Source organism: Zootermopsis nevadensis, unplaced genomic scaffold (assembly GCF_977971745.1).
Source record: "Zootermopsis nevadensis isolate Lab colony 2312 unplaced genomic scaffold, Znev_1.0 Znev_ptg000006l, whole genome shotgun sequence".
NCBI lineage: Eukaryota > Metazoa > Arthropoda > Insecta > Blattodea > Termopsidae > Zootermopsis > Zootermopsis nevadensis.
This window is the reverse complement of record NW_028259138.1, coordinates 3,506,644-3,526,556: the sequence shown is the minus strand read 5'-3', so window position 1 is coordinate 3,526,556 and position 19,913 is coordinate 3,506,644. Positions and strand designations below refer to the sequence as shown.

At 40.0% G+C, this 19,913-nt stretch overlaps 2 protein-coding genes across 5 annotated transcripts in view; one reads left to right on the top strand and one right to left on the bottom strand.

The window, feature by feature from the left end:
- SP2353 (EGF like, fibronectin type III and laminin G domains protein pikachurin) overlaps nucleotides 1–19,913 on the top strand; it is a 515,929-nt gene that overhangs the window by 474,205 nt on the left and 21,811 nt on the right. For all 4 annotated transcript variants that reach the window (XM_087343562.1, XM_087343560.1, XM_087343561.1 and 1 more), the window contains exon 19: nucleotides 15,805–16,033. The gene's annotated coding sequence lies outside the window, so the exon portion shown is untranslated. The remainder of the gene's footprint in view (nucleotides 1–15,804; nucleotides 16,034–19,913) is intronic.
- LOC147874710 (uncharacterized) lies at nucleotides 6,170–9,661 on the bottom strand. Its single transcript, XM_087343576.1, has 2 exons — nucleotides 9,533–9,661; nucleotides 6,170–7,741 (listed from the first exon to the last, which is right to left on the bottom strand). The coding sequence occupies exon 2, from the start codon at nucleotides 7,445–7,447 to the stop codon at nucleotides 7,082–7,084; it is 366 nt and encodes a 121-aa protein (XP_087199702.1). The 5' UTR covers nucleotides 7,448–7,741; nucleotides 9,533–9,661; the 3' UTR covers nucleotides 6,170–7,081.

The window sequence follows — 19,913 nt, the reverse complement described above, 5'->3', positions numbered from 1 at the left end:
AACCTATCCTAGTATTCTGCACCAAAATTGGATACATCAGACCTTCCTCTCCAACTCGTCTCTCACTACCATCACAATAAAAACGACGGCTATTTGCTACGTCGAAAAATTCGCCTTCCCAACGGCTACCATAATTCTCTTCATCTTTATCAAACTTGTAGATATCACCTTCTGTGGCATCTATAAACAAGGACCTTCGCCCTAAAACTTCACTTCCTCCTCCTTCTCGAACTAGGTTGGAATCCTGAACTATCAAATGATTGCTATAAGCAGAACTTCCCTTCAACTCCTGTCCATCGTTGCTCACATCACGTAACCGGTCACCTCGATTAAACAATTGCACTTTCTCAATTCCATCTAGCTCATAACGGAAGCATTTCCTTTTGAAGTCCAAAACAATCCCATACTCATTTGCATAATCGCAACCTAAAATCACTGAGCTAGTCAGTTGTGGGGACACTAAAACACACTCTCAAAACTATCGCCCCCAATACTAAATTCCATATAGATCTGATCTTTAATACGCCGAGTCTTATTGCCAAAAGCTGTCACTAACACTGTGTTGGCAACGGGTAAACTTAAAGTGGACACTCCTGCAGATACTAAGTCTTTATAAATACTTTCGGTCAAAAGGTTAACTTCGCTGCCTGAATCTATTATAGCATTGGTAGTGATATCACCGAATGAAATTGACACCTGCGGACAATTTAATAAATGGCTGTCATTAATATAATATATCACCAATTCATTCAAAGGATCCATATAATTACTACTACCGGAAATCATCACATCTCTAAATTTATCTCCCACCTCACAAACTACACTGTGCTTTGGGTCTGGATCTGAAGTTTCTATTGTCTTTGATGCGAACGGGGTTCGATCCGTAACGCCGCTCGATATTAGTTTAACGCCGGACGCTCGGATGGTCCTTGCGGTTCCTTCCTATCGGTTTGCCTTGTCGGACTGTGGTAAGGTGGGGCACCAGGGTTTAAGGAAGACCCTTCGTGTTTATTACGGTTGTCATCTTCCCTGTCTCTAGAAAAATAAGCACCTCTACCGTTATTGTTCCCATTTCTATTGCTGTGGCTGTAACCAGAATAATTCTGCCTCCTGTCATTATACGTCTGTCTCACGTAATGATGATTCTGGTTCTGCCTCTTATCGGGATTATTGTTCTGGTGATAATTAGCCCTTATGTTTGTTTTACTACCTGCTTCGTTAAACTCTAGCATTTCAAGGCGCTTCAAAACGTCTATGGCTTCCTGCATTGTAGTCAAGGGAACCCCCACCAGACACCTCTGTATGTTCACCGGGTAGTGTAACTTAATTGCATCAATAAATTCAGCATCACTCATCCCTAGATATGAAGCCAAAACAGCATATTTAATCAGGTGCCCTGACATTGAGAGATTTGATTGCTTTTCATATTTGTCTTGATATATCGAACATTTCACTCGACTCTGTGTCGTCTTGGACCAAAACGTTTTAGTGAATGCGACTTTAAACTGCTCATAGTCATTTAATGTATGAGCCACAGCTGACATCCACTGTTTAGCAACAGGGTCTGATATTGACTTCAATGCTATAGCCAATTTTAATGATTCTGGTACCCCCTTCAACTTCATAAATTCATCTAACTGGTTTAAATGGTAGATGGCGTTGATCTTATCGCTGTCTTCAAACATGGGTAGGGATAGATCAGCAGCACTTAAATAGTTATGTGCATTGTAATGGCGAACATTCATGATATCACGACTCACAGGTACATTCATACACACATTACAATTCACATCACTCGCATTCCCTGAAATATCAATTGACCCAGACACCTGACTACCCAAGTTTTCAGCAGCCTCGCAGTGGGAACTGCTTTGACTGGCTGCATTGCCATCAGCTGATCGTGAGAAATTTCCATTGCAAACAACGGAAGTTGGTTCTGACAACTTACCTTTTAAATGTTTAATTTCAAGGTTCAACTTCTCAAACCTACTGTCGTTAACGCAGTTAACCCAGTTAACCCTTTCAAATTCCTTATTTATCTCTACAAAACGCTCCCCCTGCCGATGACTTTGTTTCTTTTGTTCTTTTACCATATCATTTCTGAGAACCTGAACTTCATCAGTCAATTTTGTTAGCTTTTGTCCTAGATGTTCCTCATTTTGGATAACCCTACTGGTTATTTCTCCTGTTACCGAATTCACCTCAACGATGTGATGGTCTAACTTATTATGTAAGTCATTTGACAATTCCTGCATATTCTGTTTAGCAGCTCTTAACTCCCCTTCATTATCCTCTCTAACTTCTTTGATTTCACAAGAAAATCTTACAGATTCTGAATGTAATTTATCTGAAATTTCTTTGTTTAATTTCGAATTTTCCCTCTCAACTCTCTTAATCAAGCTTTCGTTTTCCAGTCTGACATCTTCTCGTATGTTATTTACATTTATTTGTAAACTCTCAATCTTATTTTCTACACTTGAAATTTCCTTTCTTATATCAGAAATTTCCCCTTTTACGCTAGAAATTACTTCTAATTTGTCTGCCTTCATAACACTCATTAATTTAGCAAACATATCTTGGAAATAACTATGCGAGTCACTCTGTGGAACGCTAGTAGAGGCCTGCTGCCCACCGTTCATTCTTAATGCAACTTCTTCCTGTTCCACTATTTCCAAACCCGTATTTAGTCTTTCATTTTCCTCCAATGACCCTTCAACCCGACACAATTCTAATTCACCGTCTCCGAAACGGTCGCTCTCTTCTTCTGAAACAGTTACAATTCTGTTACGTAAGCTGCGGGTTGCCATTCTTCCCTCACTTCACCAACTAACCTTTTACGTATGGAGCTGATGATCTGGTGATCTTCTTAAATGCGGACTCCTGGAGCGCTCGTAGCTTGCAGCTCTGTCCTTCTTGAACTTTGTTGGTGTTACAGTACGACTCCTGGTGTGGTCGTTGTTTGTAACTGTAGTCTGCTTTGTGATGGTGTTGTTGAATGTATTCAGCTGGCTGCCCTCTGGATCTGTTGCCGTCGTTACCACTTTGTGCCCCACGTTGGGCGCCACTCTTGCTATAGCCGCTCAGTAATAGGAGCTTCGCTCCTTGGTAATCACTTGACTCTCTTCAGGGGTGTTAACGGTATGTAACTCCCGACAACTAGAAGCTTCCTTTATCGCTGAATATAATACTTTATTTATACACAATTTAATTATTTAAGAATAAATACAGATGTGCGGATGATAATACTTGGCTTTAGCCACAAGACGATGATCTCAGAACTGTATTGGGTTTGCGTGCGGCTACCTCGAAAGTTTGTTGAAGAGTCCTCTCTCAACCTATTTAATGCGTAAGGTCCAGCAACATCATCTGCTGAGTGACAATGAACCATAAAGTCTAACTAACTTTCTACATATTTCCGCCATAAATGTTGAAGTATGACACTTGGGACTACAACCAATTCACGCCAGTTTATTGCCCTGGTGTAAAATCACAAGACTCATGTGAACCGAAGGTCCTCGGACGTCTTTGTCCTAAACAGTTAGGTATATGCCATGAACTAGAAGTAAACATCCCAGTATTACCCTCCAAACACAACAACAAGTTAGAATTTTGAAACGAAAAGTAAAAAGAAATTCAGCCTAATAAAATAATAAAAGAACTAAATGGTAGGATCAAATTACCTCAGCAGAAGATGTAATTTGGACCGTTACAACAGGTTTTCTCGAAGTCTACAAAAACGAGATGGAGACTGGCCATAAACTCGTTGCACTGTTCAACGATAATTCTGAGAGTGCTGATGTGATTGATACAAGAGTGTCGCCCTTCTTTGGGAGTTTCACAAGCAGTCCTGTCCAATCTTTTGGCATATGTTCTTGACCCCAAACCTCAAATCTTATAGGAACACAACAGATGTCAATCCATGTAGAATGCCAACCACTCAAAGGCGTACTCATAACCACTGTGTTCATGAACAGAGCATATGAAAACTTCAAATGGTCGTGCATTGAGATTTTCTCGAGGTACCATGGCCTACAGCAATGAAACAAACTCAAGTATTATAATTATTTAAAATAAACTACGTTTACCTGGGAAGGACTTCTCTATTGTCCTGCTCCTCAGTATCTTCGCACTGCTCATCCTCGTCTTCTCTATTAAGAACTTCGTTGAAGTGCTGGTGCCATCTCTCCAGTTGTGCCTGTTCGTTGGTTAGCAGTTCTCCCTCTCTACTTTTGACTGGGCGGTTTCGGATGGTTCTTCTTTTTGAGAGTGCGCGTGTGACATCATATAGCTCTTTCAAATTTCCAGCGTTGGCTGCTGTTTCTGCCTTGTGCGCTAGGTCTGCTATCCACTTCTTAAGGTATGCTTTGGCATGACGCTTAACCTTGTGGTCTTTCTGTAGATAGGCTGCTTGGACCTCAGTCTTTTGAAGTCTTGTTTTGCAGTTGTTAAGCTGCAACTTGAGCTTCCTCCTCTCCTCAATTCTTTCCCACGTTTCTGCGGTCATCCAATCTTTTCGTTGAACATTTCAGAAACCTATCACTTCTACTTCTATTTGTGAAAGCGGTTTTGATCTTTGCCCAGTACTCTTCGACGCTCTCACCAGGCTCGCTGTCTAGGTCTTGCAGTACTTCAAAACTTCTCTTTAATAGTAACAAATACTTTAAGAATAAAAAACATTTTGTTATAAATACTTATTTGCTAATTAATATTTGAAGGATTTACTTCTCTTTAATAGTAACAAATACTTTAAGAATAAAAAACATTTTGATATAAATACTTATTTGCTAATTATTATTTGAAGGATTTACTTCTCTTTAATAGTAACAAATACTTTAAGAATAAAAAACATTTTGTTATAAATACTTATTTGCTAATTATTTTTTGAACAATGAACATATATGTAAGATTTTAGATCAGAAGTGGTACTGCCTCCATCATCAGGGCGATGAATATCAAGATTTCCATCTTCTGGGTTGTTGCGCCGTGTAGTATGGTAAAAATCAACCAGACTACACAGCGCAACAACCAAGAAGACAGAAATCTTCATACTCACCGCCGTGAAAATCTCAAATCATACATCAACACAACAGATATCAATCTATGTAATATGCCAGCCATTCCAAGGCGTACTGATATCCAGTGTGTTCTCTGACAGAGCATGTGAATATTTCAAACGGTCTTCTTTTGAGTATTTCTGTTCGACGATAATTCTGAGAGTTCTGATGTGATCGATACACGAGTGGTTGTTCCGGAAGCCTGCCTGCTCTTGCGCAGTCTCTCTTCTATTCGCTCTTTGATCCTGTTCAATATGACTCTGGCCAGCACTTTGCTGGAGATCGAAAGCAAAGTGATACACCTCCAGTTATCACAGTTGGAAGTGTCGCCTTTCCAGAGAAGAGCAGGGATTGACCCGCTTGCGTTCTTGTTTCCCTGAACCCATTCCACCGGACCTCGCTTAATCCCAAGATGTCATGCTCTCTGCCTCTGCTGCCAATTGTGCCAGTTTGCCAGTCTGATAGAGTGTCGTCACATTCCAAAAAACAATAATCGTGTCGTCCTTCAGACTAAAAGTCGTCGTCGTAGAGTCCGTCCGGCTACTTCTTGTCTTAGTTTCTTTAATAATTGATATTTAAGCAAGCTAGCGGGTTATTAGCCCACATGCACCGAGTGCCTTGTGGGGTTGCCACCTCTAAGCAGGGGCACCTGCTCTTCCCAAGATGAAATAGGATTGGGAAATGCCATTTCCTTCATTTCCCGCTCGTGCTATGGTTATCCCGCCAATGTTCGTCAGACATCAATTGATGTACTGGTCCAACCATTGGAATCCTTCCTCATAACTGTGGAGCTCATGAACTGAGCATACAAACACTTCAAACGGGCGTCGTCCTTGGAGATCTGCTCGAAATACTCCATCCTACAGCAATGAAACAAACTCAGCTATTATAATTATTTAAAATAAACTACCTTTACTGTAAGACCGGATCAGATGATGCCCCTAACAACAGACCAAGGATATAAGGATATAATTGATAATGTTCTGCTTGGTAATGTAAATTTGTTCATACCTATATCCTCCTGGTATGGCCTTTGCCCACCGAGGCAAGGCAGAAAATTCCACTTCTGAAGTTGGAGCACCCACAGGGCAGATGCTGTTAATTCGAATCATAGGATGATCAAGAGAATGATAGTCAGCAGAGCGAACAAACAGTTTAATGTGAACTCTGAACCATGATACGAGTCTCGCATTCGGTCCCAAAGTTCTTTCATAAAACCTCAAGGAAGCATGCAGATGCGGGAACCAAAATGGAAACAGAATACATACTTTGCATCTTATCCTTAATTTTCTTAATGACACTTGAGGATCTCATGACAGCAAATGTGAAGATGGTGTTTTGCATTGTTGCACTTTGTAGTCTGGTAGAAGTTTACCAACATTTCAGAGATGCTTACTTTTTCCATCACTAAGGTGATTTCCCTGATGCACCTTCGAAACATCATTAAACTTCTACAAGACTACATGGTGCCACAAACCAGATGCCACTTATCTTCTTACCAGTCTTGTTCAAGAAAGAACCTCTTTCCAGAAATGTACATACTTCTGATTGCTTCAGTCTAAAAGGGTTGATACCATCTGTTTCGAGATACATCCTTACATTCATATATTTCTTGCTCTTCATTTACGTACATTGCCTGTGGTCTTCTCAAACACATCTGAGAGGTGTAAATTTATTCGGTCCACTAATCCTTTTGTTGGCTCATCTAACTTGTTCAATAAAACAAGGATAGGGACTTTTTCTAGTGAAGGATTTACTAAGAGGCTCTCTAGAAGCTCTTTACTCTGATCCCACTGATCCTCTTGAGTGAAATCAGCCACATATACCACTGCATGTACCGCCTTAAAGTGCTCCTTCCAAGCACGGCGTCCTGGAACACAGAATTTCATTAACTCGGAATCAACAACATTCCAGACAGCGTCAAAACTTTAATTTGCTTACCTATGACATGGAAATTCTAAAATATGGTGCCTCCAATTACGAGATCATTTGTTGCACAGAAGTCGACAAAGTGCTGTCCGTTTTCGTTAATGACACCCTCCCCATGCTTCCCCATGACCTGCTCCAATCCCAGGTTCTCTGATCTGACCTTGGCGTTTAGATTTCCCATAACCATCAGGATATCCTTGCTGCAGCTCGTTATGATGTCTTGGAGCTGCGAGTAGTCTTGTCTTCAGGTCTTCATTTGCCTCTTCGGTGGGAGCATAACATTTCACGATGGTCACGTTCCTCACTCGTCCCTTGAACCTTGCAGTCATCAGCCTTGATGAAACAGGCTTCCAGTCGATGAGGCTGTTCCTTGCCCCCTTGCTAAGCAGGATTCCAACTCTTCCTTGATGTGGATTGTCTTCGTTTGGTTGTCCAGAGAAGAGCAGGGATTGACCCGCTTGCATTCTTGCTTCCCCGAACTCATTCCAGCGGACCTCGCTTAATCCCAAGATGTCAAGCTTGTATCTTGTTGCCTCTGCTGCCAATTGTGGCAGTTTTCCCGTCTCATAGAGTGTCCTCACATTCCACAACCCGAGTGCCTTGTGGGGTTGCCACCTCTAAGCAGGGGCACCTGCTCTTCCCAAGATGAAATAGGATTGGGAAATGCCATTTCCTTCAATTCCCGCTCGTGCTATGGTTATCCTGCCAATGTTCGGCAGACATCAATTGATGTACTCGTCCAACAGTTATCTTCTTACCTGTCTTGTTCAGGAAAGAATCTCTTTCCAGAAATGTGCCAGTTTGCCCGTCTGATAGAGTGTCCTCACATTCCCAAAACCGATAATCATGTCCTTCTTCAGGGTAAAATCTTACATGAACACATTGATGTTAAGCAGTACACAACACAAGTCCATGTGTGCCAGACATCAATCGATGTAGCTGCCCAACCATTTGAAGCCTTCCTCATATCCTGTGCGTTTATAAACTGAGCATGTAAATACTTCAGACGGGCGTCCTTGGAGCGGTTCTCGCGATCTGGTGCACTACAGCAGTGAAACAAACTCAACTATTATAATTATTTAAAATAAACTACCTTTACTCTAAGACCGGATCAGATGATGCCCCTAACTACAGACCAAGGATATAAGGATATAATTGATAATGTTCTGCTTGGTAATGTAAATTTGTTCAAAGACAATGCTGTATTCCACACACAGGTTTCACTGTATACTGTATATGTTGGTATATTTATATTTATTACCACTACACTTATACATTAACATTTAGTGCAAAAATACCCGAGATGCTTCTACAATGAACACAAAAAAAGAAATGAAACAATATGTTAATCAATCACTTACTTATAAAATAACTTTCAACAGTCATCCTGCATGTTTGAATTTCAAAACAAACAGAAAAACCTGTAACATTTATGTTCCATAAAATTCCTATCATAACTTACTACAATACAGAATTTTAAGAACCACAACAAATATGTGCATTGGTTACTATCTGTGCTGTAATGGAGAGAACTCAAGTGAACTATATGATGTAGTTGTCTAGCCATTTCAGGCCCTCCTCATAACAGTTGTGTTCATGAACAGGGCATATGAAAACTTCAAATGGTCGTCCATCGATATCTGCTCGAGGTTCCATGTCCTACAGCAATGAGAAAAACTCAACTATTATAATTATTTAAAACAAACTACCTTTACTCTAAGACCAGTCGAGTGCTGAATCAGATGATGCCCCTAACTTCAGACAAAGGATATAATTGATAATTTTCTGCTTGGTCAGGGCCATCACATATCTTTTTGGGTGGTTAGAGATGAGTATCAACCAGTATAAAGTGGAAATAATGCAAGAAGAATTATAAACAAAACATCCATTTATGTGACAATCAGGGAACCAACATTTTTGTATTACTTATGCAGGGATTTAAGAAAACTTCTTCAGGTACTTTTACTTCAGTAATACATTCACTGCAGATTTAAGTGAGAATCTACTTCTTTGTCAAGCATAAGTGTATACACCTGAATGTAAATTTGTCATTTGTTCCTACCTACATCCTCCTGGTATGGCCTTTGCCCACCGAAGCAAGGGGGAAAGGCCACTTCTGAAGTTGGAGCACCCACAGGGCAGATGCTGTTAATTCGAATCATAGGATGACCAAGGGAATGATAGTCAGCAGACGGAACAAACAGTTTAATGTGAACTCTGAACCATGATACGAGTCTGGCATTCGGTCCCAAAGTTCTTTCATAAAACCTCAAGGAAGCATGCAGATGCGGGAACCAAAATGGAAACAGAATACATACTTTGCATCTTATCCTTAATTTTCTTAATGACACTTGAGGATCTCATGACAGCAAATGTGAAGATGGTGTTTTGCATTGTTGCACTTTGTAGTCTGGTAGAAGTTTACCAACATTTCAGAGATGCTTACTTTTTCCATCACTAAGGTGATTTCCCTGATGCACCTTCGAAACATCATTAAACTTCTACAAGACTACATGGTGCCACAAACCAGATGCCACTTATCTTCTTACCAGTCTTGTTCAAGAAAGAACCTCTTTCCAGAAATGTACATACTTCTGATTGCTTCAGTCTAAAAGGGTTGATACCATCTGTTTCGAGATACATCCTTACATTCATATATTTCTTGCTCTTCATTTACGTACATTGCCTGTGGTCTTCTCAAACACATCTGAGAGGTGTAAATTTATTCGGTCCACTAATCCTTTTGTTGGCTCATCTAACTTGTTCAATAAAACAAGGATAGGGACTTTTTCTAGTGAAGGATTTACTAAGAGGCTCTCTAGAAGCTCTTTACTCTGATCCCACTGATCCTCTTGAGTGAAATCAGCCACATATACCACTGCATGTACCGCCTTAAAGTGCTCCTTCCAAGCACGGCGTCCTGGAACACAGAATTTCATTAACTCGGAATCAACAACATTCCAGACAGCGTCAAAACTTTAATTTGCTTACCTATGACATGGAAATTCTAAAATATGGTGCCTCCAATTACGAGATCATTTGTTGCACAGAAGTCGACAAAGTGCTGTCCGTTTTCGTTAATGACACCCTCCCCATGCTTCCCCATGACCTGCTCCAATCCCAGGTTCTCTGATCTGACCTTGGCGTTTAGATTTCCCATAACCATCAGGATATCCTTGCTGCAGCTCGTTATGATGTCTTGGAGCTGCGAGTAGTCTTGTCTTCAGGTCTTCATTTGCCTCTTCGGTGGGAGCATAACATTTCACGATGGTCACGTTCCTCACTCGTCCCTTGAACCTTGCAGTCATCAGCCTTGATGAAACAGGCTTCCAGTCGATGAGGCTGTTCCTTGCCCCCTTGCTAAGCAGGATTCCAACTCTTCCTTGATGTGGATTGTCTTCGTTTGGTTGTCCAGAGAAGAGCAGGGATTGACCCGCTTGCATTCTTGCTTCCCCGAACTCATTCCAGCGGACCTCGCTTAATCCCAAGATGTCAAGCTTGTATCTTGTTGCCTCTGCTGCCAATTGTGGCAGTTTTCCCGTCTCATAGAGTGTCCTCACATTCCACAACCCGAGTGCCTTGTGGGGTTGCCACCTCTAAGCAGGGGCACCTGCTCTTCCCAAGATGAAATAGGATTGGGAAATGCCATTTCCTTCAATTCCCGCTCGTGCTATGGTTATCCTGCCAATGTTCGGCAGACATCAATTGATGTACTCGTCCAACAGTTATCTTCTTACCAGTCTTGTTCAAGAAAGAACCTCTTTCCAGAAATGTACATACTTCTGATTGCTTCAGTCTAAAAGGGTTGATACCATCTGTTTCGAGATACATCCTTACATTCATATATTGCTTGCTCTTCATTTACGTACCTTGCCTGTGGTCTTCCCTAACACATCTGTGAATTGTAAGTTTATTCGGTTCACTAATCCTTGCGTCGGATTATCCAGTTTGTTAAGTAAAACAAGCATAGGGCCGCCTTCGAATACAGGATTTATCAAGAGGTCGTCCAGGAAATCTTTATCCTGCACCCACTGATCGTCTCGAGTGCAATCAATGACGTATATCACTCCATGTACCGCCTTAAAGAGCTTCTGCCAAGCACGGCGTCCTGGAACACAGAATTTCATTAACTCGGAATCAACAACATTCCAGACAGCGTCAAAACTTTAATTTGCTTACCTATGACATGGAAATTCTAAAATATTTCAGTTTTTGTTTTCATTTGAAGATATTTGCTATTTCCATTTAAAAGAGAAGTTAGTTCAGGAAAATTATAATTCAACCATCCATAACACAGCAGATTATGAAAACCATAACTGAAAGAGTGATTCAGGGACTAGAAGTTTTAAACACTACATACTTATTGTAATTAAACTTTTTAAAATGGAAATCCCATTTCCTTTCACTTACCTTCATAATCGCCTTTTGTATCATACACAGTATACTCTGTGTTATTTATTTTAATTTTTGTCTCTTCTGCCTCTATACAAATAAAAACAAAAATATAGCCATTTCAAAATGAACACTTTCTAGTTTAGTTTATGTAATTAAATCCACACATCAGAGTCCTTCATGCAAAGCTAACAGTCAATCAAGTAGTCAGGTCAGGAAATATCACCTCTTTTTTGGAACCAAAAATTAATTATTGTGTTCACATCAAATTATCATAACTTACTACAATACAGAATTTTAAGAACCACAACAAATATGTGCATTGGTTACTATCTGTGCTGTAATGGAGAGAACTCAGGTAAACTATTTTCTAGCTTAAAATTTAAAATTATATGTCCATTGTTCAAATAATATTTAGCAAATAAGTATTTATAACAAAATGTTTTTCCAATGACAAATTAAATACCACCTTATTTTAATTATATTCTTTAAGTATTTGTTACTATTAAGGGGCGTGATGCTGACCACTCACCCCGATCTAGTGCCGAGGTCAAGAAAGAGTAGGAGCTATAACCTCCACTCCCCACAAACGACATACACGGCGTGTAGCGGGATGTTTTTTTATTATTATTATTATTATATTAAAGAGAAGTAAATCCTTCAAATAATATTTATCAAATAAGTATTTATAACAATGTTTTTCAAAGATAAATTAAATACCAACTTAGTTTAATTACATTCTTAAAGTATTTGTTACTATTAAAGAGAAGTAAATCCCAATTCTTCTCCCATGAAGTTGGAATTTCAGCCTCAAGATGTTCGTGCCAAAGTCCTTTGCTTCTCATCAGAGCCTCTGTGCTGTTGGGTATCGCATATAAAGGATCTTCTGTACTATGCAGAATGGAATGCATTCAGTACAAATGAACCATCATCTAAACTCTGAACATCTACATTGCTTGTCACAAGAATTCCAACTTCATCTCAATGTTTCACAGATTGTAACTTTGTGTGTAACAGTTGTCTGTTAGGTAATTCAAGTCATAATGTATAGACTAAATACTGCGAGCATGATGTGAAGTATTCCTTCATTTGAAATAATGGACAACAATCTCATCACTTATGTCCCTAAATAAATAATACTGGGTCATTCCATGTAAAATTTAACATTGCTGTCAACCATGTCATCACAAACTTTCCTATCTCTAATGGTCACCACCATCAATTCTTGTCTGGCACTCATGATCATTTGTTTATTTACTACAGACAATTGTACCTTTACTAGGTTTAGAAACTACCAATTTAACTTTAAATGCTATGAATTTTCAGAGTTATATCGGTTTCTTCATTTATAGCCTTTTTTATATATTCTTGTGACAAAGGTGTATTCAATGCCATACCTATTAAACAACAGTAGTACTTGATACCCCACTTACTGGTACCTGCACCTTTTCGTGGTGGTGGGGCTTGAGTACCTCAGTCATCCCAAGAGCTACTGGTAGGGCCTCCCTAGCCAGATTGGTCGAGGGGGAGAGGTCAGACTAAGACAGGTACCCTGGTCCTCCAGGTTGGGGGTTGGTCGCAAGGCTAACAACCTTGCACCGTAAAAAGGAAGATATTTTGAAACCTCAATCAAAGCCTGGGACAGACGGACCTAACAGAGGACCGAATGGAAGAGGAGAATTGAGGAGGCCATGGACCGAACAGACCGGAGAGCCGTAGAAGAAGAAGGAGAAGAAATACTTGTTAGAGCAAAAAACGGAAGAAAAACACACCTTTACTTATAAAAAATTGTTGTTCCAATGTCTATGCGTAGTATATACTGGAAGTATTTTGGTTTCCCAGCCACAGATGATGAAGATTTTTTTTACAAAAGTAAAAATTGTGTGCATCTTATGCAAAATGCAAATAGCGTATAATTGCAACACTAGTAATTTACGAATGCATTTGCAGAATAAACATGCACATGACCTGGAATTGGAGGCCAATACGCCACCATGTCGTCCGAGTATGAATGCAAAAGAGTAAAGGGGTTAAAGTACAAAGTATGAAATGAATTGGACCTGATGAGTTGTCATGCCAATATATATGTATCTCAAAGAACTGACATCCTTCACCTATAATGCTAGATTTTTGGTCTGTTACCTTGTGAATTTAGTGAAGTATCATACATTTGTATTCTGTCTCTTGGGTAATCTTCTAAGGCTTGCAGTCACCATAATTGTATCCTGGTCTAGTGTCACACACAATTTTCAAGTTGACTTCAGAGCATTGGTCGGCAAACTACGGTCCGCGGGCCAAATCCGGCCGGCCACCTCGAGCTAAGAACGGATTTTACCTATTTAATTCTTTGAAATTTCGCGGATATATTTTCTGAGGTCAAACTACAGTTCCAGCAGCGTTTCTCGGATCTTGATGCAAGTGCAGAAGACATTTCCATATTTCAAAAACCATTTGACTGTACAATTGAGAAGCTTCCACCTAACTTTCAATTGGAAGTGATTAATCTGCAGTGTGATGACATGCTAAAAAGCAAATTTCAAGAGAAGAATCTAACAGAATTCTATAAATGTCTTCCAAGCGATGAATATGGTCAATTAAGATCATATGCTCGGTGATTTATATCTGTATTTGGCAGCACCTACCTGTGTGAAAAGACATTTTCAAAGATGAAATATGTAAAATCTCAATACAGGTCAGCATGAACATTTACCATCAATTTTGATGATAGGGAGTACTGAATTTAAACATCAGTTTGGTGAAATGTTATCTCATAACAGGCAATTCCATTCATCTCATTAGTAGAGCTGTATTTCAAACAATTGTAGTCTACTTATTATTACGTTACATTTTGTTCAATACATTTGTTAAAACTTGGTTTTTCTTGTTACATAAGTAGGCTTACCTATATAAATATCCTCGAGTTTACCTCTTGGCCCGCAGAGGCTAAAATATTTACTATTTGGCCCTTTAGAAAAAATGTTTACCAACCCCTGCTTTAGAGGATATCCTCAAACTGAGTCTGTAATTTTTAAAATTCAAAGAAGATTATTTGCAACTGGTCAAGAGTAATTTTAGAATAGGTGGACCTTATATTTGCTGCTATAATTACTAAGTAAGTGATTTGAACATGAAATGAAATAGTCAATGGCATGCGTTCCCGGCACCCAAACATTGACGAGTAATATATTAACATTACAATTAAAGCTCTGAAATAACGTAAATAAAATAAAGGGAATTTAAAAAATATATTTTATACACTTACAATCGGCAATTCGTTGGTCCCTACGATTCTTTCATGTGACTGATGTGTACAGTCATCTCTGCTGTTACGCGATAGTTGCATTCATGTAAGACTCCGACTTATAGAATATCGCGAAGTAAAAATAACCCCGGTACCTCCGCAGAGATTAAATTAGCCCTTTGAAAATTTAAAGCGCCAGGAATGAAACTGCATATGCAAAAGTTTGCATTTCACAAACAGCTTTTACCGATTCATCGATCTCATTCGAGCAAATTCGCTTTAACGAAACACACGTAATTGCAGAGGTGACTGTATTTATGATATTTATTCAAAATCAGTGATGTAAGAATTACGATTTAGTATAAGAATCGGCACGATATACATTGTAAAACGTTATAAATAATAGTAAAATATTTTTTTCCACTTTTTGACTTGCTGGTTTCAAAAGCGCCGTTATTCTGAATCGGCGCAAATCGAAGGTTACCTGTACACAACATTTTACCTATTTGGCATGTTCTATATCCATCCCTATTGATCTGCTGTACTGTTGATCATGTTCCGTACCTTGAGCAATAATTAACGTTTGTGTGTGTAGGAGAGTTTGGCTTGTCTGTGGAAGAATGCTACTAGGGGAATGGGGAAGTGTTCATTACATTGGCAGTGCATGAGTGAAAGCAAGATCACGTGGGAACTGTTCTGAAATATGGTGTGGCAATCGTGCATTCAATTCCGATTGGGGGAATTTTCGTTAAGGTTGTCTGGAGACAAATTATAAGCAACGACATTTTGGTTTAAGCTGTGCCCTTAGCTTCAAGCAGTTTTCCATTCTACCCAAAGAATGAGCCAGCCCATCATAGATATTTTTAGGTCAACAAATTTTACGACTCCCATAGATAATTCTTTTATACTTATTCTACTCCAAAATCTCTGATATTTTAGACCCCCAAAGGTATATATATTTTTAACAAATTGGACAATTTCTTTACATAAATACATTGATATTCAAATTAGATTCCCATTAAATTTATATTAAATAAATTATGTACGGTTGAAAACGCATTTCTTCGTGAGTTACATAATTTTCTGTAACTGCGTCAGTGAAATGTGATAAAAATTGTCTTGAGTGGAGATAATACTGATGGATGGTGAAAGAGGGTTTGTTTTCACTTTTAATATTTAAAATTGCAGGTACGTGGCGGCAGAGATGAATTTTGATATATGCGATATGTGGACTTGTGTCATCAAGAACCTACCGAATGCAAGCGATTACGCCTACAAACACAGAGACAAATTAATGAAGAAGAAACGTAAAAAAAATGTTGGATTTGGAGTGTAACCGTTCTTCTACTGATATAGCCACGGTTTCAATCCCAGTAGCTGGACCAGCGCTGTTTCGGATACAACATTTCTTACTTCGGTGGGCGGAAAGGGTTAAAGGTTTTCTCAGGATACCTTGATACGGAGTTAATCGGTGGGCAGGGATCTGCGACTCTCATGGAATATACAGAGGAGGCCTTAATTGGAGCTGCGCTCGCGTAAGGGTAGCGAAGTCGTTTAGCTGATATAATTGGTGACGACAGACTTTTTATGGTTTAAATCAATTAACTTATTCACAAATTGAAACACACTGATGCAAAAGACACAATTATGTTGATAATTAGGCAGCGCAATGAATCGGCTGTTTATGTACTGAAACTTTGCGAAAAGAACACGTCTGCACGACTTGTAGTCCAACATTTGAGAGAGCGCCACAACATCACAAGCGCGCTATCACAATAATCCTTAAATTTCGAATTGAATACGGCGATCCGATTCGTCCCCCAAAATCACCCCATAACGTCGGAACCGCCCAGAAAAGCCATATTCGAATTTCATAGGTCCCAGTCGCAGTATTTGACTGTTCTAGGGCAAAGAAGTGCGAAAGCTTTGTGAATGTCACGCCGCCTCTAGACGGAAAGTCTGGAAGAGAGAAGTTTGAGCGACTGATTGTCGCTAGTCTCTTCCAATCTACTATATAAAACAATGCCAAACCTAATAAAATCAATCCAATTTGGATGAAATAAAGCGTACCAAATATCATCTCATCACGCCTCCTTCGTTTGTATAAACCAGATTAATATGCCAAAGCCTGGTTATCTTTTCATCTCAAGGTTCAGCCCGTTCGGGAATCGAACTACGAGCCTCGACTGGCACAAGAAAATCAGTAGTTTGTAGTTGATTACAACCATGACGAACACATTAATTTTAATTAATTTCCTTACGAAAATAATGAAGATAACTGGGACTTGTAACCCGAAGGATGGTGATGGGATACGGGAGCGCAGACCGAGCGAAGTCTGTAGATTGGAGGCGTTGGACACTCAAGAACTGATATTCAATTCCACTTGTAACAATACAGTAGAGATATATGTGTGTATATATTGAAATAAATTTACGCCAGTTTACACTATCTTGAGTCAGAAAACTATGAATCAAGAGTGTGTTAGGCGTTATGCAGGGTAGAACGTGACGTTCGGTGGTGAATTCCGGTGTAGTTAGCGTTATCCTTCCAGACAGTGGTTTATAAAGGGACTAAAAGTGTGTCGTGTACTATCGTCGTGCCGGAGGCGGCAAACAGACTCATCAACAGCTGCTGGTGTTTATCATAGGTCGACACATAATTAGAGACGCGTGGGGTATATGTATAATCGGACTTTTGTATGGAAAACTTCCTATCGTATTTATAGTTCAATATCTCCACAGTCTGGCCCGTAGCTTCTGTAGATTACTGACTATTACAATATGATTGATAATTACAAGTATCTATTAATAATAAGAACTAAAAGTCCCAAACAATACATGTGGTCATACACAATTACATGTGTACAGGGTCCATATACGACAGACTTGATGTAGGAACCACAAAGAAAAATGAAGTCAAATATTGTTTGCAGCAAAGTAGGTAAATTTATTTCCCCTCGTTATTTTTTGCTCAATACGTCTTATTGAAATTAATTATTGTAAGACGATTAATTTTATCCGAAATATTACTCTCCATTAACACATAGCAGATTCTCTTTGCGTCTTGCATTAAATCCACATGTTTCGAGTAACGAAACTGTCTTCATGGTGTTTTATCCCGGAGGATTGGCCAGTCCCGCAGGAGTGCAATATTCCCGAGCGGCTAGGAATGATGGTCGGCGATGGTAGGTTTGAATACACAGCTTAAAAGGTTAATGCCTAGTCTGACGAGAAGACGTTCGACGATTGGTGATTTATTTAATAATTCAGATGAGTACAGTCGTATACCAGTCCAGAACCCCTGTAACTTTTTGACTTTAAATTTCAACTGGCCGGAAGATCAGGGGTGAAGGCCCCCCCGCTAGCAAGCCATATGTGGAGGTTCCCTCGCCAGCAAGGGATCTGGTCTGCAGGTCAAAACACATGGCAGTACTCGAGTGGACATAGTCGACAGCGGGCTTTTAGCCAGTAAACCAAACTTTTGTACCAGTTAGGGAAATAGTGTATAAGATTTTCTGTAATTTAAAAAGTAAAATTATTCGGTTTCTTAAATTTGTTGTTCCTGTATTTATTGATATACATCAAAATTACCACGTCAACCCTGAGGTGATCCTTGTTCCCCACTGACTCTAGTTCGGGATATAACTATCTCTTTCTGTAAGAACAGAGAAGGTAAAAGTAGTGAGGAAGGATAGTTATAGAAAAGTGGCGCCCAACGACGTGGGGCTACGAGGATCGGCCACAACGCACTGTATCGGCGTCGAGATTGGACAGAAGAACACAGGCACAACACTGCAAGTATCACGGGAGCATCAAACGAGCCCCCGCCTTTCCGGAAATCTGCCGACTTCGAAGTGAGCAACGAGATTCAGGGATTCCAGCACCCGCGAGGAGACGTCGCCCGTGGAATCAGCCGCGGACCCTGGCAAGTCAATTTAAGGAGGTTTGGAGCGGGGAGGAAAGCCCACATATACGCTACGCGACAACCCTTCGGTCACTTCAAGCACAAACAAACCCTCTCCAGTGAGTGCTTAGTGAAGTCAACCCCAACAGCAGCAACATCATCTTCGGAACACCAGGTTGGCACAGAGTTTAGTTAATTAAAATGTACAACCAGAAGCAGCTGAGAAACCGCTCAGTGGATGTAGGTGGTGAACCAAGTATCTCCCTCAACACAGAGCTTGAGATTGATATAACATCACCTAGCATTTGTGGTCAACCATCTCCGGTTTATGACACCGAACCACAGACCGAAAAGGAAATCCTGGTAGGTGACAGACACGGGGAAGTTATCGCGATCAGACGGGGAGAGAGTACAGCAGATGAGGGACAAGCCATAAATGCGGGGGTAGCTTTACGGCCAGAAACCAACTTAATAACTAATGATTCCTTACAGAGAATTATGGATTTAATATTAGAAAGCAACGAGTCACTGAAACAAAGCTTGAAAGATGAGAATACTAAACTATCGGAAAGACTAACGAATAAATTTGAGGCAGAGAACAAAAAACTGGCTAAAACTATCGAGAAAGTTAGAGAGGAAACTGCTAAACAAGCCGAATATTTCGAGGCGTCCCTACGAGAACTGTCGACCAAGTTAGATAATAAGTTAGATGCGTCCATAACGGCTTTAAACAACAAGACAGAGGTGTTGGATATTAAGACCAGGGACCTATCAAATGAGGTATTAAACATAGATACGAAGGTAAACAAAGAAATTGAAGCGGTGAGAGAGGAAATCGCCCGTGTTAGGCAGGAAATGTCGAGCGAAATTGTAGAATTGAGAAGGGAAGCTACGAACTCCGCGTCACCAGGACAAATTGCGTGTCAGTCGCATTCCAACCATGAGCAGGCCCGTGGTGGCAGTCCCACCCCACATCTGCAACAGCCTGCCAGTGACCCGCTAGCTGTAAGGCATGCTTTGGTTGAAACTGAACATCTGTTGCATGCGAGTGCTGATGGGCGGTGCATGCAGAATGAAAGTATTCATGTAAGTGAGTCACCTAACTCAAACTTAAATCTCAGGGCAGATATCCAGAAATTAATCGCAGTAGAAATCCCGTTACCCACTTTTGTAGATGCTACGGCGCAAAATGCTTTGTTCCATGTGAAACAACTTGACGAATATTTCGAATTGAAAGCAATTCCTCCACAATTTCGCCTAACTATTGCTGTGAAGTCACTCACAAATGAATCAGCCAAGTCATGGATTCTCGCGACCGCGGGAACGTTCCAAAATTATGAGAAATTTAAGAGTTCATTCATCAGACAATTTTGGAGTAACGAAAGCCAGTCGG